A 26,000-nucleotide genomic window follows, 5' to 3' on the forward strand; every position below is an offset into this window, starting at 1 on the left:
TCAGCATGGTGATCGCATTGCTTTTGAATGCCTGTTTGTTTAAGGGGCAGTTTTAAGACTTCACCTGGACTGTGACCAGCTGAGAATCTGAATTCAAATCACAAAATGTTCTGTTTGCATCTTTTTATTTTTTAAATGAAGGATATGTTGTCCCTTCAGACACTGGACTTAATGCTTTCAATCTTCTATTGTTACTGAATGCATAAATAAATTGCTAATCGCCTATGACCTTGCAATTGACTGCAGGGGATCTTCAGTATTTGCATTCCTACAGACATTTTGCAGAGACATGCAGAACAATTTGTAAAGTGGATGAAAGGTATTGTGTTTTTTCTCGCAGGGATTGTACTTGTTACACTGCCTTTCCAACACTTTGACCTTGTACGATGTAGTTCAATACGATACAACACAAGTCAATGGAGCCAAGCACAGACAGTTTTAATTGGTACATTGGGAAAGCAGTCAATCTCCTGATTGTTTTTACAATTTTACTTTGACATGGTCTTTGTTGAAGAGCTACTGCAATAATATCCTTGAGGGCTTGTATCCTATTGTTTTTTATAGACTGGGAAATAAGTTATCTATATAGTGTGTGTGTGTGTATCTATATATATATATATATATCTATATATCTATCTATATACATATATATATATATATATATATATATATATATATATATATATATATATATAATCAATTAATTTTCTTCATCATTAAGTATTTCTAGTGATTGAGTATCCCATTGGTATCTCCTTGGAAATATAGCTGTTGGCTGTTTTTTGTTGTTTTTGAATTCCCTGTATTAAAAAAAGGAACCCTATTTTGCTTAATATACTTGTTTGTTTTATTTTTATTTATTTGTTTGTTTATTTATTTATTTATTTATTTATTTATTACTAGATGATTATGGACAAGATGGACTCCATGGGCCTTGTGAGAGGAAATATTGTGGAACAGGACGCCAGTGTATCGTCCATGAAGAGACTGGCAAAGCAGAGTGCTCTTGCATGGACAAATGCCGGCCCAGTTTTGTACCAGTATGTGGATCGGATGGCAGGTTTTATGACAATCACTGCGAGCTTCATCGTGCCTCTTGTCTGCAGAAGAAGGAGATCTACATTGTGCACAGTAAAGACTGCTTCTTCAAAGGTAGGAGGGGACAGCTCACACATTTTCAGCTACCGGGATGTGATTGCTTGCTGCTTGTGAGAGGGCAGTTAATATTAAGCAGTCATTTTTAAAAGTCATTTAAAAATACAAAACAAGAAAAGAAACAACAGACTCCGTCGTGCATGTTGAATCCGTAATGGGCAGCTGTGCAATTGGCATATTAAAGTGTATTTAGCACGGGTGCTGTAGGGTATACTGCTACACATCCGAAGGCAATCCAGAATGTGAGCATGAGGACATTGGTTTCTTTTGTCATTGTTCCAGAGAAAAGCTGACAGTTGTATCTGCCAATTTAGAGAATGTAGCAAGAAAACCAGACTGACAACAGCTGGGGAGGAAACTACATTGTGGAAAGCACAGACATAAGGATAGTGAGCATTTTAAAATATCACCTGTTAAAAAGGTCATTAAAAATGTTAACTGGTACTAAATATTAATGTTTTCTGAACTTGTGTCATATTTTAATGCAATTACTATAAATAAACCAACATCAGAAACTAAATCCTGTTTTAAAAATAAATAAATACATAAATAAATATCTTTTACAATTGATGACTGAATACAACCTAATCTGTTTGATCATGCGTATTTATGCAGGGTATAAAATGAAATCCTTAAAAACTGATTTTTCTATTTAAACTATCTTATTTGGTGATGGAATGACCTTAATCTCATATTTCAAGGTTGCTGAACAGCGGTGGTGAACTTTCTTTTTTCCTTGATAAATCATTGCTTCAATTTTCCCAATTTGCAATGAGGAATGCATTTCGGTGGCACATAACTAACTGAAGATGAAACCAGTGATTTATTCCTCTTGTTGCAGCTGTAGTTGTAGCAGCTGCTTGTTTGCATAAGCAAAACAAATCAGGACATAAATACGTTTGGTATAGATTAGAATAACTAGAAGTCCTGCAAGATTGTACTCTTGTATTGCATCCGTGAACTGCCAGAATGTTTGTGAAGCGTAAGTGGTAATGAATAACGGTTTGATCAAATCAAATTATTGTAAAGAGGTGAAAATCAGAAGTTGCCATTTTGGTTTTTTAATGTATATACCGTACATAAAATCTCCTTGTTGTTTTTTTAAATTATAATTATTATAAAGGGTCCTAGTTGTATTAAGGGTATCACAAACAAAAGTTATCTACAGAAATGTGCAGTTATACCATTCATTAGGTTTTTGTAAAGCATCTTTTTAGGAGACAAACCATCTGATTAATTAGAGCAAACTTCATGAACTGTGTTGGTAATATATTGCATTTGAAAGGGTTTGTTCAAGTAGACTTTCAATCCGTTTGCTCTTTAGTGGACTCGGAAATGTAATCTTGCAAAGTTAACAACACAGGGGGGAGGGGGCGGGGGAATCAAAAGACCTATTAAAACTGCAGAGCACATCAAGGGTTTCACATTCCCTGCAATGTGTAATACCCATCATCAGATACTTCATTGATGTTCCATAGCATGAAATAACATTTCAAATCGTTTAGGTTACATAGCAGACGCTCAATTTTCTTTGCCTGCAAGTAAAAACAAATAAAGCAAGTGGACAGTTCTAGTTGAAACAACATACATACATACATACATACACATACAGCACTCTTTAGAATTAACTAATTTTGCTTCATAAAGTCAAATGAAACCTGCATGTTAACATATTATATTACATACCACTTTGTAGTTTTCCATATACTTCACGAAACATTTTAAATGTGACATTTATCTTTTGAAGGGTTTATCACCTTTAGTAAAACTGAAGTTGAAGGTTACTATTTGTGTTACAGTAGTAATGTGTGTAAGTTCAGTTCCTGAATCAATAGGTTCAGATGGGGATGGGAATATTGAAGTCAATTGATCATTCTCCTCCTCCTTCTCCTCCTGCTCTTCTCTCCCTCCTTTTGAAAGAGACACCCTCAAGACATTTGTTTTATAATCCCATGTTTGGAAACACACTTCCCTTTCGGTTCAATACTATCAACGTTACTTAGAGACTGTTTGACAGCTCAGAGTACCCATTTCCTCACCAGAAGCAGAGTCCTGCAAATGTTACATTCAGATCTGGGGATGACACCATTGTTTCTGGGTGTTGAGTCATTACGAGGTATTTCAATAAAAGAATACCGTGCTGGTTTATTACCCAATTTATTACCCATTTTAGCGAAACTTGAGTTTACTTTCTATTAGTCTAAATATACATTGCGCCTCTGGAAATGTTGATAATGTCACCACAGAACAGGGAATTCATTTTTACACCTACTAGTATATTTCACTGAAATATACTAATTATATAGCAGCAACATTAGGAAGATATAACTAATGTAAGGTTAAAAGACTTCTTAGGGTATTGTAAACTTGCATCCACACAGTTGATTTATAATTTGTGTTTCTCAAAACCAGATGCCAGCAATGTTTTACAAAAGGCAGGCCCTCCTCTGCCCCTCAAAAACAATTAAAACACTGCAAACACACAACAAATCACGCCTTGTTTGAAATGTATTCCAATGCAGTTTTAATAGGCTGACTTTGGTTTCTCTGAAGTTTAAATAAAAATAAAATACTGACCTTTTCCTGCTGATCTCTCGTTTTATTTTGGCACAATGACCTTGAAGTAAAACAAACAAAAAATAAATAATAATGAAACAAAAAAAAAAACACTTAAATGGCTTTTATCCCTAGCGCCCTTTAAAAAAGAAAGTACAGAAAAGCAAGCACATTGTGTTGAAAGGCTTCGCACAGCAGGGAGTCTGGGTAGTGGAGACTAACCGCTCTTTCTTTCTGATTCATCAAGCTAAGCCGCAATAGATTCCCTGAGCAGAGGGCCATTCTCAACACACAGAGATGACAGGAAGAAGTTTCGGCTCCAGTCCCAAAGTCACATCAAGTACAGAGTTCAGGAAGAGGATTCTGAATGTATTTCCGCTACTCTAAGACTGTTCAATGCACGCACTTGATACATTCATATTTACATCATAGAAACAATCCTGCCAGAAGAAAACGGGCCTTTTATCAGAGTATTTCTTTGATAATTAAAATGCAGCACCTGTTTCACTGTCTTGAAGCTGCACATAAGAACTGATAATAGATATTTTAGGGTTGTATAATCTTTAGTTTTGTTTCCTGATTGTTCATATGTTCAATTTGGTGTGTTTTGAACACAATTCATCTTTTACCATCATCTGTTAAGTAGAGAACCAAGCTTTTGTGCTTATAATATACAGTCTAATGGTTTGATATAGTTGGCAGCCCAAGATACCAGGTTTTGACAGAATTTTATTTTAAGCTCTAGCATTGTACACAATAGAAAGATTAAATAAGGTTCAAATGTAAATATCTATTTTTTACATGTTCCTTTTTATGATATTTTCCTTCATTCTGCTTGCTTGTGTGTGGTATTCCTACATTTGTTGTTTTGCTTCCTGGACTTCTCTAATCATGTGATGTTGTGACCTTTCAACTTCATGGTAAACTATAGAAGCAGATGTTGACTTGGCTGTTTTTCTGAGTAACAGGACCATCCCGGAAGTAATCTGACTTTTGTCAGTGTTTCTCATTCAGTGTGTTGCCAGGCTTCTTAGTTATTTGTTTTTTTCAAGAGACACTGTAGTAGACTTGCAATTCTAATAGAGCTTTGAAAGCAATGTTAATACGTTGAAAACTGTATTCTTTTGATTTCATAACTGATAGAAATGGTTGGCATTAGAGCAGTACAAAAAAAATGTCTGCTTAACCTAAATAATTGGACTGCTTGCTCAGTTTAATTAAGAGTGTCTTTAAAAGGCATGACGGAGATACAAGGTAATGCAGTTTCTACAGTGCTGCTCTGAGACAAAGGATTAAAAATGTCTCCATTCATCTCGTAGCTAATATCATTGTGTCTACACAGTGAAATAGATTATGACACTGGAAACTAAGATAATGTATTACCTAGATTAAGTATAGGAAGTCTCTCTAGAAAGCTGTTTCTGTTGTAATAATTTAGAACTGAACTGCAATTCAGGATAAACTGCTTATAAAATGTCATTATCCCTTTCCGGTTATAAAAACACCTGTTTTATAGTGGTTTCCCCTTATGCACTGTACAGATCACTGTCCTCATTAAGTTTATTCATCCCCAAAGATCCATTATCATGTTTGCAGTTCAAAATGTATGCCCTGTGTAGAGATTTACAAGACTTACTTACTCTGTAGGTTTCCTTCCTTGTGAAGATAATTATTTAGCCCTGAGCAGCATTTGTCCGGATATGACACCTCTGTTTGTTCAATGTACTCCCATCCTTCAATTAAACATAACATAATCCCACAGAACTCCAAATAAATCCGTCCGGTCGAAAAAGGCAACAGCATTTGTCAATCATGACAGGCAGCACTGACATCTCTTTGTTTACTTACTACAAGGCCAGTATAAGGTGCTGTATGCCAAAACCTACATGCCTCATGCTACTCCCTATCCTCTGGATACACTCTCTCTGAAATGCATTGGCCTATAATACAGTGGATGCTTTTCTTTTTTTTTTTTTTAATTAGATTTTGCCTGAAGCTTATTAATTCATTTCACATGGGATTGTTGTCAGGTACAGCAGTGCTGACCACTTCCAGGCACACGCTGAAGTTCTATTAAGATGGAGCATGCTGTGGCAAGGTTTTACAGATGTCCTACTACATCCCCTGTTGATGGTTCTTTTGTAGTATGAAGGTAGCCCGTGCCCAGCAGCTGACTTTACTTGGGTTCATGAGCAATGGAATTTATCAGAAGGACTCCTGAGGCATGAGGTATCAGCCCAATGATTTTACAGGGTTTGGTTTCCTGAATGCATTGGTCAAGTTCATCCTATTGGACCCTGATTTGGGGTTGTGATCTGGCAATAGGCCTGGTTTAGTCTGCAGTCATACCTAAATGTATGTATATTTCTGCTTGCAGCGTCCTAGTTTTGACAAACAAATGGTGTCTTTCATTCCCAAAAAACATTTAAGCCTGGTGTACCGGATAAGCATTGGAGTTCGGGAGCTGGGTGCCCTGATACCATGACTTTTCAATTCGGTTCTTTGGGCTAGATAACGGCTCATCTCTAATGCATTCTGGTAGGCAATCGAGAATATAAGATCCTCTGATGCATACCAGCTGGAAAGCAGTCACAGCAGTGCACATTATGCTTCAGTGAAAGCGGTACTAAACTCAGTTAACTTAAAATAATTGCAATGCAGGGTATGATGAACACAAATATTCAACATGCCAATTATATTTTAAAGCAATGTCTAGAGCTCAACACAAAAGGTGCTTAAGACAGGAGCATACAAAGAAAAGAACGTTCGAAAACATATTTCACTTTCTCAAGCACCAACTTAGTTCCCCCCCCCCACACACACACACTGATAATTAGTGCAAGCAATTTTCTTTCAAAACATGTTATTCCCTTTTCTAAATTTCATAAACAAATCATCAAGTACAGAGTATTTTGTTTTACTTTTTAGTTTTTTTCTGTGTAAAATAGCCACATTGAAATGTCTAGAATGTCGACATAAATGTCGTCATGATACATTCTTTATTTTTTCCACCAATGTCATTGCAAAAGATTCTAAAATGTAAAAAAAAATTCTCTCCAAATGTGATTTTGTGTCTCACTCAGTTTAAGATATTGCACATAACTTACTCCTGTATGTGCCTTAGAAACACACTGTGAATCTCAATGCTTCTCTTAGGAACACACACCCATACTTTGTTAGGACTATCAAGTACTACACATCTATTGAAAGAACGTTTTATTCCAAAGTGCCAATCTGTATTGCAGCATATAGCAATTAGATGTGCCAATACTTAATCCAAGCTTGTCAAAATCTAAGAAATCACAATTACAAGCCGCTTTGAAGGGTTGAAGCCAGCTACGCCTTGGCAATCTAAAATCCTACAGTACTTTCTCTCCCAATTCCCAATCCAACAAAGAAATACAATTTCCTCCGTTATTTAAAAATGCATCTGTTCTTAACGTTGGAATAACAATTGACAATAATCTTTCAGTGTTATTGATGTGTAGTATAACACTGCATTGTCCTTTTTAAAAAGCGAGTGCATTGATGGCAAAATTAAATTCCTCTGTCTTTTGAAAGAATGATCAAAAACAATTTTTTTCCAAGGTACCGTGGCCTGTTAAGTGGTGGATGAATTGCTGCACAAACAAAAGCGAGACGTTTTTCTTGATTGAAGAATGGTGCAGAGAAAATTGTAATTATGCTGCAGTCAGAAGTGCAACTGCTTTCTAATACCAGAAAATTACAGAAAATAATTAATAGTTTGAACTGAGGTGTTACCTAATTTAGGAATGGCCACACAGGAATGGCTGGCAAGGACAGATTTAACTCCATCCCTGCCAACCTTACATTCCCACAAACACACACATTATTTACAGCAGCAGGGCATCTTCCCTGCCACAGTAACAGTTTACAATGCCTGACCTGTATACAATATAAATTGCAATCATCTACCAATGCATTTCTATCTGTTTTAAAGGCGACACAATTGTGGTAGAAAACTGTCACACGGTGATATAATTAGAATTGCATGCCAAGTCAACATACTGTATACATTCTTAAGTGGGGCACAGTAGAGCTGCAATGGCTTCATTAATTCAGCTGGACTATCCTTACTGTCATATGTGTATTGCATATAGTAACAGTTGTTAACGCACTAGCCACATGGTGGGTAATATTTTAAGGACTTCTTGGGGGAATACTTTGCATTGAAGGCTTGCTCTCCTTTGGGGTTCAGGTCACTTGCTCTAATATTTCCTGACACATTGTACTTTGCAGTCATTAGAAAAGCTGCTGTTCCCCTAGCTTGATGAACACCTCAGTGTGATAGGTAATATGTGAGGACATATTCAAACAAATTCTATTGCAAGCCGCTTAGGAAAATATGTTCCTGATGCACAGGCCAGCTATGGGAGTCACCAGCCCGTGTTATTGTTGTTTCTCTGCATAGTTTCTGGTTTGTATATAAAGTAAGATATATCTTTTTTATTCTCTCTGCTCATCAGTATGGGTTAGGGCAGGGCTGTCGTACTGATAGCTCTTCAGCCGTATACAGTGTGCCTCATTGAGCTCCACAGTGTGGTTCTTTTGGGTCTGGAGTCTAAGGTTGAGTACAGCTGAATAATGATGCGGGGTTTAAAACATGCAAGTGGTTTCTTTGTGTAGCCGCTACTGTTTAGTCTGCTTATTAATAAATTAAACTATCCATTGCTATTGGTCATCAAATCTGAATTCGAAATAAAGCAGTAATAGCAGCAAATGTTTTTTTTAAATGCATCAATGGTTTAAAACCCACGCTTTGTACAGTAGATAACACTATTCATAGACAGTAACAAGTGCAGTGGCAATCAGTTATATATACATGCATGTGTGCGCGCGTGTAAGAGGAAGAACAGACAGATCTGTTAACAGAAAGATGTCCCAGACAGTGAATAATCTGTAGAAATTACTTTTTATTTTTTCTAAACCTTTTGACTTCTCATTTAAATGAGTGGTTAAACAACAAATTGCCTAAGCGCTGCCTCTTTCTTTCTTTCTTTTTTTTTTTTTCTACAGAAGCAAAGATTTGTGTTCCCAGCAATCATTTTTCTGCCTGGTAATTATCTCTGTTACATAATCAGTATATTACATTTTTTAGGGTCCAAGTTCAATCATAATTCAGGAGTACATTAAAATTTGAATATCCAGCTCTTGTGTTCTCCTTGCCAGGGAGTGTGATTGACATTACATTCAGTTGCCTGTCGTTTGACTGCGGGAAGGCCTGACTGTCAAAGGAATAAAAGATGTCAAGAACACCTGCAGAGAGAGAGAGAGAGAAATGTGTTTATCATACAAGATGTACGGTCCTGTTATTGATTAAGAGGAGGGCCTACTGTATATACAGTGGATGTCAAATCTGCACCTTATCTGTTGATTGTATTCTGATACTTGTATTCTGATACAAGAGAGGTAAGCGCAAGGACAACATATGTAGTTACAAGGTTCTGTACACCTAGACTAATCTTTCAAGAATTCCACAAACACAGACTGGGTTTCTGAAGAGCTCAGTAGAAGACACTATAGGCGTTTGTAGAATGCAGTTAATGCGGTTTTGAATGTGGCTTTGTTTTATAGTTAGTGTTGCCTGTTTTGATTTCTGTTTTCAGGACAATCATATCAGTGAAATTGTTACTCTGGTTTATTATAATTCCATCCTAAAACATGCATGTACAGTACAAACTTGTGCTCAAGTACAGTAAAACCTGTCTAATCTGGCATTGTGTGGGACTGGTAAACTGTGCCGGGTTACACAGTGTGCTGTAAAATGCAAATAAAGGCATACATGCAGTAGAACTGTCCAGGTATAGCCTGTCATTCAAGGATTGTATTCATTTTCCATTTGACTTTCTACCCCTGGGCATGTGCATATTTATGCAGTATACTTGATTATAAACTTAGAAAACAGAAAAATCACATCACTTGGTGGTTTTAGTAGAGAGCACTTTTACAGACACCCTTAATCAAACAGCATGAGTTATCTACCACCCCGAATTATATTTAAGTTAAATTCCAATTAAACACAGAGCCTGAACAAATTAATTTTCCAGAACAACTGCTTATAAAAAGGATTAGCTAGTAACCTTTAAGCAACCTCTCTGGATTTCAGTATTGATCTTATATATGTTCAGACAAAATTGTAAATTTGCAAATACTGCAGGTCTGATATTTTCATTGTTCTTTTCAATATAAGGCCCCCACATGCTCTGCAGGTGCATTACAATGTATTGGCAGACATATAGGATGTGCTGAGAGAGGGAGAGAGTACACATGTAAATGTATCCTGCTGCTTCTTGGTGTTCTAATGCATTTATTTGGAATACAGTACATTATACTGCGGCTGTATAAACTCCAGTTCAAGAATAAAGTGTACTTCAATATTTTATGCCTCTTGATAAGCACTAGAGCAGTGATCATTGTCTTTTATATGCAACGTAGCAGCTGTCAGTTGCAAGCCAGTACAGTAAATGCATTACAATCCAATGAAGTCTCCAACACCCCAGTGCTGTATGAAGGCATCCCTGAATCATTTACAGTAATGACTCTGTGATAAATTGGGTTGGGGACAGGTTTCGCTGTGCTGTAATTGACAACTAATATACTGTAGGGAATGAGACTGAGAGAAAGGACTGAAGAATGGGGTTATGCACCGTGTCCACAGCCTAGTTGAATAGCAGTGACATGGCAGACAAGTGAACAGTAGAATGGAAGTGGACTGCTAAATCACTGAGTGACAAACTGGGACAAGGTGACTGGCTGTGGTCCTGTAGTCAGCTCCCCGGGTGACTGATTGAAGTACTGGGGCTGGCAGAGTCAGTTACTGAATTGAAAAGTACCCCCCCCAAACCCCTCCCGTATGTGACAGCCTACAAGCTATACTGTTTACCTACTGCCTCTCACAGTGTATTTTCTCCTCCTTTGAAAAAGCTGCTGTTTTGTTTTATTATTGAAAACTTTTTTTGTATTATTATTATTACTACTTTAAAATAAATTAAAATACTATTGATTTAAATACATATTTTCTCTGTTGAAGCAAGCATTTTTCTCTGCATCCTGTAAAAAAAAAAAAAAAAAATGACAAGTGAGTGAAATAAATGCTGCTCTGACAGTCTGTGGGGACCCCTTTCTCTAATATTACCTTCCCCGAAGGCTCAATTTCAGTGAAAGGGCAACCTTGTCACTGTGTTATGAATTTTAATTTCCCCCTCTGAAACTACATATTCTATAAAACCCTTCATTCATAATGCTGATGTATCAAGACCCCCAGAGAAATAAAATAAAAAGCTGCAACCTGTGCATGACGGTCACTGGCTAGAACAGGAAGAGTGGCAATAGAAAAAAAAAATGCTGCCTTATACAGTGTATATAACTTGTTACAGAGTTTATGTGATAAGTGATCTAACTGGGCAGCTGCTGGAGAGGGTAAAATGTATCCTGAAGTGTGATCTACCAGTCATTTTAAAAATAATAATATACCATAAAGTTGTACATAATAATATACCATAAGTTGTAAATGTTATCATAACTAATTGAGTGTGTAAAGTCTTAATATTTTTGGATTACTGAGAAGCATGCAAAATCAGGAATTTGGAGTATACAGTATAGTTTCAAAAACATGGCTATGGTCTGTGGAAAGGTCTGGCAGACCTACAGAAGAGGTGATCTACAAAAGGAAAGAAAAAGATCTCTAAATAAATTATTAGAATATCTTATGGCAAATTTGTCGGAAGCAGTGTCTCAGGACTGTTCCATGATATAAACTGAAATGAGCCTGTGATTTACCGGTAAATTGCAAATTGCACTGCATCTAAAGCAAAATCCCTTAGCAGGCTTTCTTGTCAAATGTAAACATGTGTAAGGCATACCAAAGAATAAATGGCAAGAATGTCACTTGGGTGTTAGATGAGTGTCTCATTTAACCCTATTTTCATTGCCATAAGCTGGGCCTGTGATTAAGATTGCTCAGTGACTGGTCCATGGATTTAAGGATTCATTTAACTTTCATTTGTGTCACATAAAAGAATGCCTTGTGGGCTCATTAGGAAGGCGATTGATAGTATTCCTCTTAGTAAATATCTTCAATGAGGGCCTCCCATGAGAAAGAGAATGGTGTCCTTTTGAAGCCTGACTAAAAAGAGATGGCATCACAGTTGGCAACATAAAGGGTCAAAGGTTATTGACTATCAATCATAAAACAATTACAGCTTGTTACCACCGCGTTCATAATTTTTGTCTCGTGTCAGTTTAAAGGGGAATGAAAATTTATTTTTTTATTAAACTGAGTAAATAAAGCAACCTATGACACATTTCAAAATGTTTTTATTGTGAAAAATAGGAAAAAGTCTCTCTGTGTATTATGTGTGGTATTATGTCAAATTCATAAATTACATCCTTCTAGTTACAAGACAGTAGTTTAGTTGATAGCCCTCAAACAGCATGCCATCTACACATTTACTGTCTCTAAGCAAAGATTTTTACTGTATTGGTATATTTATGCAGCATACTTGATTATAAACTTAGAAAAGAAAAATCACATGTGCCCTACTGCCCAGTCAGATTTACACGTCGGAGGACCACGCAGCCCCTGGCAACTAAAGGCAGGCCCGCAGGTGCCCAGCCAGTCTACAGGGGTCGCTGGTGCGTGGTGAGCCGAGGACACCCTGACCGACCTAAGCCCTCCCCACCCGGGCTGTGCTCAGCCAATTGTGTGCTGCCCCCTGGGAACTCCTGTCCACGGTCGGCAGTGGAATAGCCTGGACTCGATCTGGCGATCTCCAGGCTATGGGGCGCATCCTGCACTCTACGCGGAGTGCCTTTACCGGATTATAAAAATAAACTTTTTTACGTTCTGTTATATAATTGGTTTCATTGTCTTCTAAAAAAATCTTTATATTTAATTAAAGTTAAAAGAATAGTCTGCTAGTAAAGCCGGCCGGTATTGGGCATACTGTACACAACAGTTTCATGAATATAGAAATGTATTTTATTCATTTAATCCTGTTTTGACAAAACCGTTGAGTTTGGCTTTGTCAAGATGTGAGTTTGTCAGCACGACATCACACGGTTATAAACCATAAACAGCTGCTTGTATTGTATTGCTTTTTGAGTAATCTAGATACAAATCACTGACTTCCCTTTGGATGCTCTACTGTAAACAGTCTCATGGAGATACATGTGAATTGCTGAACACAGTAAAGACGACACCTGTTTATCTCCGCTGCACTGCAACTTAAACCAATCAGCCATGGCAGAGGCAGTGATTAAAATGGATCTGCAGGTGCACTGGCAGCTGGAAATCTCACTGGATCAGGATATGACAGCCTGGGATATGAGTTGTTTACAGGAGAAATACAATGCCTATGGGTATTGAGCATCTATTGTAAGAATCAAACCTTATAGCACCACAATAAGCATCTTGGTTTTACTGGTCAACCTCAGCATCTCGTTTCATTCTTGCTGTCACGTAAACATCAAGCATATTTTGGGCGCTTCCAATACCAGATCAAATTGTCAATCGAATAGCTAGTATCTTAGTTGTCCTTTGATAAACAATCTGTCTAGTCATGGTCAAGCAAATGATTTATATCTTACTTCAATCCATTACGTCCCCATTGTGCGTCAGAGTTCGCCTCCTCCTCCCCAGCCTACACCTGCTTTTCGGCTTCGTCTAATCGGGGGAGGGCAACTAACCTGCCTCCCGGGCCATAGCTTCCCTACAGTCAGTATCTGCAAGCTAATATATGGGCAGGGGTACCTCAAAAGGCAAGCCCAAAGAATGTAGTGTAAAACATGTATAATGTAGCACTGTTGTCCAGTCTGTTTTAATAATCTACCGCAGGTGTTTCCTGACTGAACTATCTGTTCTCTGAGTTGATCACAATAATATTGACATGTATGGAAAATAATAAATTCCAGCTCTGATTGAGGAACCCGGGCTCCAGGCTGTGGTAGGATCCAGTTGCACTATACTGTGCACATCCAGGACAGTATGCAGACTGAGCATATGGGAATCTCTTCAGTGCTAAGGGAGCTCTAACTTCACACAGCAGGAAGGCTCCCAGTGATGTGATTAGGATATCTGAAGTTCAAATCCCAGTTCCCCAGTGATTTTCAGTGTTGACATACAGTACTGCTGTAAACATACGGTAGGGGATGGTGAAGGTGAACTGTCAGAAATAAGAGTTTTATGGTCAACTTTTACACAAAGAGACAGAACTAAAATGGCCTAGTCTGGTTTAGCTTTCAATTCTTCAACATGTCTTACTGGAATCTAAAAGGAAATAATGTACTGGTGGACCCAGTTTAATTAAGTTTTATGATTTCAAATCTCAAGGAGGCTATCAAGTTAAAGCAAGAGTCTGTTCTTAAACTGGAACAAAGGACAGTTAGAAACTGAATGAAGACACACATTGAGTGGTAAATGTTCAGAATGGTCTACCATGCTATGTTTTTGCTAGCGAGTCATTGTTATGCTTTGAATTGACAATGATCTGGGATCAAATAGGAATTGCACAAGCACTTATGGGCCAATGGCCTCCTATGTTTGTAATTTTTCTTATGTTCTTATGACAAATATATTTTAAATGAGTTAAGAGTCATGAATAGGGCTCTAGCATCAGATCAGTTTGCAAGTTGAGCTGCTGGTTTAACCCATCTTGACAGGCGTCATTTGCACCAGGTTGTCCTTTTTTACCTGCACAGTAAATATTGTATACATTAAAATAGTGTCCCATGATAGATATTTTGCTTGTCCTGCAGTAATCTCAGAAATTCCTGTTCCATGACTGAATGCATATTCTGTACTTTGCTCTTTCTACTGCCTTATATCAAGTTTCTTAAGGGCTATCTAATTCTCCAATTACTTTTTTACAGTTCTTTTAATTTAAGATACTACTGTTGCACATGACTTATTTTTCTAGATGAAATAATCACCACTGGGACCTCACTCTCTATCAATACAATATCGAGCTTCCGACATTTAAATCCCTTGTAAAACATTTCACAAAATACCAGCGATTACATTTCTCAAGGATCAGCACCTGCAGTTCAATGTACAATATCTGCTCAGCCTCCGGCGACAGGGGATTTTAGCAAGGGAGTTCACTCTGGTTCTCCTCCAATTTTTTTTATCATTTTATTTTATTTTGTCAATTTTTATCTCCATCCAATTTAAAAATACCCAAGTCTGAATGTTGCCACTCTGCTGCAAACCAATTCCCATTCAAGAGGACTGAAGATTCAACTCACCGGGCATTCTCACTCAGTACCTGCAGTGAAGTTAATTGCCTCTGTTCACCTGCCACACCTAAGTAATGGATGTTGCCAAGCTACTGAATCCTGGAGGCAAGTCCTCAGCCCAGGTATTCATTATTTGGCCTTGTTGGACACCTGACCAATTGTGGGTTTCTCCATTTTGACTTTATTGGGGGGAAAAAATATGGAGGATTCTGTAAAACTGCCTTCAAAGAATAAGCATGTATTGTATTTGAAAGCAGACACTGGGTATTGAGCTGATCTCGTTTGCTAAACATTACTGCACTAATATTGTTAAATATAATATTTAAAAAAATAATGTCTCTTATAGCATAAGAGGCATCCTTTTATACAATGTATTAACTTATATTTAAACAACTGTGGAATTTAGATCAACTGAATCCATGTTTTACACATTGAGGAACAAAAGCAGGTTCATGTTAGATGACTGTTCCTACAGAAAACGCTACATAAAATGGTAAGTCAACGTCTGTAGCAGTTTGCTTTTCTATAAAGACACAGAAGATCATGCATGTTTTTGGTACTAACCCAATTTACCAACCCACGTTTCTGACTGCAGGAAACCATAATAGATTAGAGAAGGCTTGGACAGATTGTTTGAGAAAGCAAAATGGGAAAATTAAAAGAGAAAAAAACTGGCATCAAAGATTAATGTGATTAGCACTTGGGGGAAAAAAAGAAGAAAACTAAGCTGTAAATAAAAAAGCTAATCACAGGAAATAAATCATCAAACTACACAAAGCAGTTGTTCGGGCCAGGGATTAAGAGCCCTCGAAACATACAAGAAGAATCAACAGAGAACATTTGTACGAATTATAGTGAGCTATTTAATATTGTCAACACAAGACACATTCAGAAATACTAAATATTATTCATAATATACAAAATAAAACATTAGCAGCAGCAGGTTTCTGAAAATTGCTTCAATATGCCCAAGAGACCTCATCCCTGTTTATCTCAGTAGGGTGATTGATGTGGTCTTATACCTCATTTAAACAGGATGCACATGGAAAGGGATTCTTTCAAAGTTTTATCAAACATTCTAATTAGAGTTTCATAAATGGACTCTACGTTTACTGTTCTCATACGAGTCCTCGTCACATGAATGAAAGCCCTTGAGGAGAAATGGCAATTCTGGGGGACGGCAGCTAAAATCTCATGTTAATATTATCAAACTGGCCCACATTTCTGCCAGCAAGTAGTGTTAATTTAGCTCGCTTTGTCAAGCAGTAATGAAAAGCCTGAGAAAAGGTACAAAAATGTAAATTTATCATATCAATTTAAAAGTCAATTTGTTAGACCCCCAAGAGCTTTCCTTTCAAATCGCAATGTATGAATGACAGGAGGGAAGATGAGAATAAAGCCCGGGATTTGGGCAGACCAGACTCAGATGGATTATTAATGACTGAATGGGGAAGGCTAGTGTGTCACATCCTCACGTGTTTACTTTGAATGGACATGCAATTCCTACCTCAATGGAAATAAAATACTAATCATTCACTGAGCAAAATGATAAGGAACTGAATGTTTCCTTACAGCCAAACACTGTTGGATAACATTGAGTAAATAATCTACTTTTGAAAAGATTATAGCTAACAAAATAATTCCATACCTTCCACGTTATGCACATTTGTTCACTAATTACGTATCAAACTCATAGTTTTGAAAAAAATCTGTTTTAGAAAAAATGTGGAAATATGTGGCCCCAATCTGGATAGTAATCAACTGGCTGCTTCCCTTTATGACTGACATGATTTGCAGCCAGTAAGTAAGTTGTTTGACCCCGAAGAAGCTTCCCCTCGGGCAAAATGAACTAGGAAGTACAAGTGTTACAGATATCCTGGAAGACAAAGCAAGCAAACTAAGAACTTTCTTTTTTTTCTTGCAAACTGAACTCTTTGTTGTGTAAATGTATCTGTTCAATACATGTACAAGAACTGCACTGTGGGAGCAGATTGCCTAGTCATATGAAGTGGTGTTTATTGCAAAGTGCTTTGAACCGAACTGAACTTGAAGCAGATCCACAGCAGCATGGTGCCTTCATTAAATCTAATTTATTCTGTGTTGCCATGCAATGAATGTAAAGAGTAGTGCATTATAAATATAGCACCCATTGGTCTTGCCAAACATCCGAATAACATTATGCCCTGTTATGCTGTTCACATATAACATCGCTGATAGACTATTGAGTGTCACATTGCTTATCACTAATGACAGGGCATCAAGCATCTAGACTGGGAATAAATTCTATCTAACATCTGTTTTCTGTACAGTATTTTCGAGTTTTCATTTTTTGCTGCAGTATAGATGATGCACTGCAATTTATTCAAAGTTTCTCTGAACCCCATGAACTCTTCTTAGCCCACAACCTGTTTTATTTTGCTGAAACATTGTGATTGAAGTCATCTATAGAACTTTACATAAGTGGACATGGGCTATCTGCTTACAGTGGGGGAAACGGTGGCGCCTAAATGATCTTCAAAGTCCTTGTCTGTTTTGATAATAACTTCAATTGAAATCATTTTGATCATTTGAAAATGTCATTCTAAAGCGGTTTGCAAACACTGCAGGAGATAACGATGTATTTTGGCCAAGAGTACTGTGCAGTGTTTTTATTTGAGATGTCCTTGAATTGTGTCATTTCAAGGGGTCTCTGCTGTGTTGCATTGGGCTGGGCATGTGGGTCATCCTGCATTAGTTTTGGATTGGGTTGGCAGGAGCCAGAATAAGGTGCACTAGAGACAGGAACATATTTTCCATAGTGTCTACTTTGCAAATTACAGCGCTAGATAGTCTACTGCAGGCTTTTTCCCTGTGTTTTAAAAAGACCATACTGTCAGTCCTTTTTTTTATCAATCATCCAGAATGAAACTTTTGTGCTTGGTAGTCATTTTTTCTCCATCAGTTGAACAATGGCATTCAATTATATCACAATTGGAATTATGTAATCCGCAATACAAATCATTGTTGATAGAGTTTTTGTCTAGTTAATCAGGGTAAAAGTGAGGTCTTGAAAGCTAATGTTTGTTAATCATGGTTAATCTAATACAAAGTATCAACAAATCATTGCAAATTAAGTTATAGTCTAAACAAAAAAAAGCTAACATCAAAATTCCCAGAAGATTGGAGCAGAAAGCAAAATACAAGGATCCAAGAAGACAATACTCTTATGCAAACTTAGTTTGAAATGAAGTGATGGAAGATTCAACAGTGTGAAACCTAGCCTAGGAGAATACTGCTGTCACAACAATAGGAGAAGATGTGAGAAGTGGAGAGCTTACTCTCAATGGGTTCCCAACAGGGAAACATTGATGAAGCAGCCTGGATTCAGCAATAAAAGATGTGTGGACACAGGAAAAGATCCGCGAATGATGTACGTTCCTTCACGTCTCTGAAGAGATGCTCCATGGGGAGCTCAGGATTCATTTTCCTTTGCTCTTTTAATTGCAGCGGGATTATCTATTCATCTTTTCAACTGTTCATTGGGTTTAGGAAATTGAACTGATGGCCACACCGGGGTGGCACCAGATCAAAGGCCCAGGAAAAAGTTATATTTGAAATCACAGAGCAATTGAGAACCACCAACAGCAGAAAGAGCATTGTTTCCTGTCATGACCAGGTTATCCCAGAGCGTGCGTCAAAAACCTGAAATCCACACAACGAACCTTGAAGACGTACAGAGTAAGTATGCGCACAGGGAGAAATTAGAAAATGTATATTTTATTATTGTTCTTGAGAAAAGCTTTCTTGTTTGCATGGGGGTCCCAAAGGGCAGCAGACAAAGGAACGTGGAAAATGATACAAAGGAGTACACTTCTAACAAAATAAAATACATGATACAAACTACTAAATATTAGATTGCAAGATAAACAGAATTACTGTATACATACTGTGCAGAGCATGTTCAGTGTATTAAAAAAAAAAAACAATATAAATAATTTGTCGCTTGCTATTCAGTTTCTGTGAAATGGTTACATTGGGGTGCTGACCCTTGTCATATATATTCTATGATCTAAAAAATATAACCATTCATTTTTATTCTTCATTTAGATAGAGTGCCTGCTATTTGGACTTAAGTGGAAAAAGCATGGGGCTGTTGCTGTGCTGTACAGTTTGGGACTGTGTATAATCTGACAAGTAGATTTAATAATACAACGAATGGGAGCAACAGAGTGTGAAGCTACTGGTATTCATACTGAGCGTCCATATTACCCTAAAGAGTGGTAAAGTGTACACAATAGATTCTTTATTCTTTAGCTGGAATTGTCAGTGGTTTCCTCTCCACGTTTCCTGACAGCATAGGTTTGTATCTCATTTCACTTCCACTTATCACAAAAGGATTGTACATTATGGTCTCATCGGCCCTGCAAAGCAACACTGGTAGTTAGCTATGAGGCTTAACTTTCTTCTGACAGAAGATAGCTACATTTATTGCTTTTGAGGTGCCCTGAATGTCATCAGATACTCTATTCTGACACACTGTCACTGAAGTGATGATTCACGATTTCTTTACTTTATCTCATCCTCCTGCAGTGACATGAGATGTTTTTACTCACAGCCCTGGAAAGAAAACATTTAATCTAAAGATGCTAAGGGGAGCTGTCATGTAGCTCAAATGGGAAACGATGCAGTTATATTCAATTTACATGGCTCACTAGGGTAAACATTTTAGAAGAATTAGTAGAACCAGACTTCATTTGAAGCCTATGTATCTAAATTTGTAGAATACGTTGCCAAAATTGATAAGAGACTCTGACTATTTTCAACGGTTATTTTGCAACCAGTAGACTTAACTCAAAGGCATTAAGTGTCATCTTCATAAAGAGTTAGCATGCTGGTTGACTGCTTTTACCCTGTATGTATTATAATTGCATTAGGTTGAGACATCAGTTGATCTGTGCATCTTTATTTCTGTCATTTGCTTATATTTTCTAAGGAGGCAGATGGCCAAAGAGCACAGTTGCATCGACAGAGAGCGAACTATGTCCAGAGGGTCTGAGCTTTCTTTTTCACTTAAAATTGAATTTGCTGTGTGAAATCATATTATAGATGTACCACTCACCCTTGAAGAATATGAGCATGGGACACCTCTCCTAGGAACCCAGCCAATTTGGTTTCCACTAGTAGGAAGGGGTAAAGTGATTGAAAATGTCAGCTCATGCCATGAAAGTAATTGAAGCAAATACGCAAAAAGTAAGCTAACTGTCTGTCCAGTTACAGGAGCAAAGGCCTTTTTAGGAAATTAACACATTCTATGTAGGGCAATTTTTTCTATTTTGATCAGCTAAATGCAGTACACATTTATGATAATCTAAATGCAAATGCATCAACGTTCCCTTTGTTTAGTAACACTTTATATTGTGTCTCTAATTACTCTGTATTTACATAGAAGTTAATAAATGCATGTGTACTTACTCATAATTGCAGTGTTATTATGCATAGTACAATGTACTTAATGTGTATATCTTTTTGATATTTGTATGTTACATTAGCAGTTAATAAACTTTTATTTTTAAAGTAGCCTGAAAAATAAAGCTTTAAAGACGTTAGGGAGTAGTTTGTACATCTGCAATGTTGTGTGCTTACTGGTGCTGCGTGAGTGTGTGTGATTGACATTCAGTTTATACATTTACAATACTGCTGCCTGCGTCACATGACTTCTATGCTCTGTTTTATGGTCCGGGCAGTGCCTAAACACAAAGCCTCTAGAAGGGGCTCAACAGCGTGCAATGAAACATTGACAGTCCCCAGGCACTCTCAATAGATTCCAATACAGCTTGTCTTAACAGCAGTTTAACAAACTGTCAAAAGATAGATGCATGGATAACTTGTATTACTGGGAAGGTTGCTGACTAGTACAGCAAAGTACTGTATAGAGTGCAGCACAATTTTAAAGATGGGGGCATAAGGGCATAACCACAGATTTGTAAAGCATGAATTAATCTAGCCCAGAATAAGATGTGTCTCTTCAATGCTAGCAGTGCCTCCAGTGAAGACAAAAAGACTAGATATTGGTACAGTTCTTACCCACAGCATGGATGAAAGCTATTAACAGTTCACATAGTCATATAAGTAGTAATTGTTTTAAAGGTCATTACAGGTGTCCATTATGGTACCTTGATGATTTAGTTGTTTGTTTCAGCATCTACAGAGATATTTATTCCTGGTCTTTTTTTGCAGTGCTTAATGTCGTTAAGAGTTACAGTGCTCATGCTCAGGAGTAAGACCTGGGAGTTGAATAAACTGCTTTACTGACCAGCCAGTGTAAGCAACACTTTTAGCTTACAGTAGTCAGTCGCCAAGGTCTACTGTTAGAATTCTAACTAAACCACAGTTGTTGCTGTTTTATCTTTGAAAAATGAATAAAGCATTGCTTTTAGTTGAGATGCTAGCAGAACAAATAAAATAAAATGTCACCATAGTTGTAATGCTGTATGTAAGCCACTGTAAGATTAGCATGTGCGGGAAAAAATCCCTCAAGGTAAAAAATGCCATCAGCGTAGATTTAAACAGGATTAAAAAAGTGTCAGGTTGTTTTGAAATTGGTATTAGGGACTTCTGAAAGGTCAGGGCTGACTCGGTGCTTAAGGGGACCCCCTCCCCTTTTAACAATTCAGATTTTATTTTGATTAGCTTTTGGCCTGCATCTTGCGTGCAGTAGCATTCATTAGCGTAGTGCACTTTGAGCATGAGCTTTGAGTTTTGTATTTGCACGGGATGGGTCAGTATGCCAGAAAGCTTTCTAGCATTGTGTACACACGTTCTATGGTGTTGTATATTACCAGGTGTACCTGCCAGTGATCACCTCTTCATCCTACCAGGCCACTTCAGCTATAGAATTATCTCAGTGGGAAACAGGAAACCCAGTTTTTTTTCACAGCAAACAGAAATTCAAATGGTAACAGACAAGTTGAAACTATTTATAGGCTGGTTAGTGCTTATAGGTGGATTGGGTGGGTTTCTCTGAAGCCAAAACTCGCCCTTATTTGTGTAATATACATTACATTGACAGATAATATGAACTGACATAAAGAGGGAGAGTAAATCAATAAAACAGCATTACATTAGTCTCCAGTGGTTTGCACAGCTTATCTCTCCTTGTTCAGATAACATGGTATGTTCAGGAACTTTGCTGACTATTGCACACATATACAGTGCTTACAAAAGAAGAGGGTAATTGAGCCCCAGTTCTAGATGGTAATTGAGCCCCAGTTCTAGAGGGTAATTGAGCCCCAGTTCTAGAGGCTAATTGAGCCCCAGTTCTAGAGGCTAATTGAGCCCCTATTCTAGAGGGTAATTGATCCTTTATTCTAGAGGGTAATTGAGCCCCAGTTCTAGAGGGTAATTGAGCCCCAGTTCTAGAGGGTAATTGAGCCCCAGTTCTAGAGGGTAATTGAGCCCCAGTTCTAGAGGCGAATTGAGCCCCAGTTCTAGAGGGTAATTGAGCCTCTATTCTAGAGGGTAATTGAGCCTTTATTCTAGAGGGTAATTGAGCCCCAGTTCTTCAGAGACAGTTCAGGGTAGCCCAGTTAAGCCTGAGCTTTTTGAATATGTTAAAAACGATCTGTGTCTGAATTTCAAAGCAGTATCTAATGGGTATGTTTTTGCTGTTGTTGTTGGTTGTTTTTGTTTTTTTTTAGAAGGGTATTTGTGTTTGACATTAAAAAACAAAAGGCCAAAAAGCAGTGGTCCCAAGTTACATGCCAAAAGAGAGAAAACAGTGTGTTACTAGCTTAGTGAAAAACACAAATTTACGGCAAGTATCTGATAGTATTCATTAAAACACTGACTGTTAAGAGAAACTGGAGACCTGTTTAGGTATTATTATTATTATTATTATTATTATTATTATTATTATTATTATTTAGCAGAAGCTTTTATCCAAAGTGACTTACAGAAAATTAAACAAAATATGTAAATTTACAGGCAATAAAAATGTAAAACAAACACATATATACAATATATATACAAAATAAAGAAAGAAAGAAAATACAAAACGATCTATAAATATAACTTACAAATAAAGGTTGAATCGGTGGGTTCTGAGAAGATGTCGAAAAACAGTAAAAGACTGAACAGTCCTGAGAATAACCGGTAGCTGGTTCCACCATAGGGGGACAAGGGATTAGAAGGAGTGAGCACGGGAGGAAGGAGAGCGAAGAGAAGGCATAACAAGTCGACCAGTAGAGGATGAGCGGAGAGGTCAAGAGGGAAGATATAGAGGCACGAGGGATTGGAGATGGGAATGGGCAGTATGATGAATAGAGCGATAGGCAAGAGCAAAGATCTTACATTGGATGCGAGTAGCCAGTGGAGAGTGCGAAGCAGAGGAATATGAAATCACATATTATTATATGTGTGGGTGTATATGTAGTTAATATGGACCACATATTTATTAATCCCTATCTCCACGTGTAACACACTACAATACTTTCTAGGACATGGCTACTTTCTCAGCGCATGCAAACTTCTTAAGAAATATTCCTTTTGAGGCACATTTGCTGAACTTTCTAAGCCCTTATCCTCTGATGCTGAGGGTGAAGCATTAAAAGGATTTAGCCGAGACCTTGCTGTAATTGCCAGTCACAATGTCTTGAAAAGCGGGATATGTGTGCGAGGATATGAGCCTTTTCCAAAGAGCAGATAATTGAAGGAACCAGATTAATGATGTGTCATAACAACTTAATCTGAATCACCATTGACCTTTCTCATAGAACATAGGTTTGATAGATGTAGTTTATTACCAAGTTTTGACTTGGAAATTGAATCCCACTCCATGCTCATTGACAGACTTATCAATAATTTATCAGCCAGATGATGCAACTAAATGCCAAGTGCAATGAATTGTTCTGATGCTACAGTCTTCTCAAGCTAAGAAGTGAAGGAAGTAAAAAAAATATTTAAAAAGAAAAAAAGAAAACTGTTTATGTGTTAACAGCATCAACATGTATGAGAAGCTGAACTAGGAGTGTCGTGACATCTCTCATAATGCATCTGAACTGCACTGCTGATGTACTACAAACAAGCATGTTTTGGAAGAAGAGCAAAACCACGTACAGTAGCAGTGATTGCATTGCACCCTCTGTTCAGATCTGACAAAATGCTGCATGAAGCTAGCCTGGTTTGACACAAACTGGATAAAGAAGAAGATCCGGGTACATTTCAGTTTTGTGAGCAAAATCTAATACGTGTTCAGGCTTTGAATGCATAGCCTCTGCTCTGTGATATCATAAAGGTGTCGGGGCATTTATTTCTTCAAGTATTTTGGTATAGAAAAATGCTCTGTTTGACATCTAAAGAATCCTTTTTATGTAAAGAATTAAGCACAATGGAACCAATATGGTGTACATTCTGGAATAAAAATCGGAGGAATTTCCACAGAACATAATACACTTTCTGTATCTATGCCTCTATTTATTAAAGTTTGTTCTATGAGCTTTAGCGTGGGGCTGCTTACTGTATATTTTGCATAATTGGATTTTAAGTCAGACTGCTTCATTACAATTAAGCATTTACCATGCCTGATTTTAAAGATGCTTTTTTCCTTAAACTTTCTTTATCAATGTTCTCACATATAATAATGTAGGATTAGGTATAGAAACACAACCAACATTTCTAATCCACAATAAGAATAAACAGTCTGTAAATTATGTTAAATTGCTTTGGGCTGTCGTAAAAGGCTTAGGATTTTATTAGGTGATTGTTTAACTTTGAAGTTCCAAATATCAAGGAACACTTAAGTCATAATGCACTGTTGTCAGATTCCAGAGAGAAATGAGTAGTCACTCAGCAGTATGTAAATGACGGTCCACATTATTTATTTATTTTTTGTAGGTGATACATGCACAATGGCAGAGTACAACAGACTAAAGAACATGCTCCTGGACCTTCAGGCCAAGTACTCCAGTCAACAAGAGGTTGTCCAAGGAAACCGAATGTCCCACCGGAGGCACGTAGTGGAGAAGATGTTCAAGTACTTGGATCTCAACGCTGATGGGTGCGTAGGCAGTGAAGAACTGGCTCAGGTGAGAATTGAATGACATTGAGCATTCCACTTCCATTCAGAGTGTAAATTGAATACAGTGCAGCCAGCCTCTTGGGAGAATAGTTCCTTCAAGTGGCTGGAAAGCAGCATTGTGAAGATGAAGCCCAGAGTAAAATACTTATTAGTGCCATTACTGATGCATTCGTTTATTTTTGTCTGTCTAAGCATATTGTTTTTATAAATGATGCATGTGATGAAATTATACAATTGTTATCACATAGACATTTATAAATAGTTATTTTATTCAATATAATTATTTATATATGGAGGGCCGGGACATGTATTGACTGATCCAGTGTCTTGTGTTTTTTTTTTTTTTAAACCAACTGAGAATTAACCCCAATTTGAACAAGCGGTTCCCTGGACAAAGACTTCATCAATCTTTAAAATAGACGAGCAAGCTGAAATGAATCAAGCTGAAATTATTCAAGTGTCTGCACCAGAAAATGGGAATTATGCCCTTTATAGGAATTGATTTCTTAGTGCTAGTGACCAAGGCATAAATGTGTCAATCTATATTATCTATTAATTCTAGATTTTTGTCTGAAGGTTATGTATTTTCCTTTTTCATATTTGTACTGCCTTATTTTTTTTGTAACAAAGTAATCTTTCTTTGCATATAAGTCTATACCCATGCATTTAACTAAAACCTTCATTTGAAGACCACTTTCCCTAACCCTAATCCTAACCCGAACCCTGAATCTTGTACCATTCAGTCTCCTCTGACAGTCTCACCTACAATAATACATGAGAACAGCTTGTAAACATTGCTCCCATTCACTAGCGTTATATATGCGTAATCTACATAAAAATAGCATAAATAACAAGCTTGCATGTAGGGGGGAACAATTGTTTGCTGGTGGGAATAATTGTTTGTTTCCCTGGGGGTACAAATATTCGTTGAATATTTTTTTTTTTTTCTGTGGCACATCCAGTGTAAAGAGCAAGCTCT

At 37.3% G+C, this 26,000-nt stretch overlaps 1 protein-coding gene across 4 annotated transcripts in view; it reads left to right on the plus strand.

Annotated features, from left to right (window-relative positions):
* LOC117431213 (follistatin-related protein 5-like) overlaps positions 1–26,000 on the plus strand; it is a 99,433-nt gene that overhangs the window by 30,773 nt on the left and 42,660 nt on the right. For all 4 annotated transcript variants that reach the window (XM_058996355.1, XM_058996354.1, XM_058996357.1 and 1 more), the window contains exons 4-5: positions 904–1,152; positions 24,838–25,028. In XM_058996355.1, coding sequence (XP_058852338.1) covers positions 904–1,152; positions 24,838–25,028 — 440 coding nt within the window. The remainder of the gene's footprint in view (positions 1–903; positions 1,153–24,837; positions 25,029–26,000) is intronic.

This window comes from Acipenser ruthenus, chromosome 22 (assembly GCF_902713425.1).
Source record: "Acipenser ruthenus chromosome 22, fAciRut3.2 maternal haplotype, whole genome shotgun sequence".
Lineage (NCBI taxonomy): Eukaryota > Metazoa > Chordata > Actinopteri > Acipenseriformes > Acipenseridae > Acipenser > Acipenser ruthenus.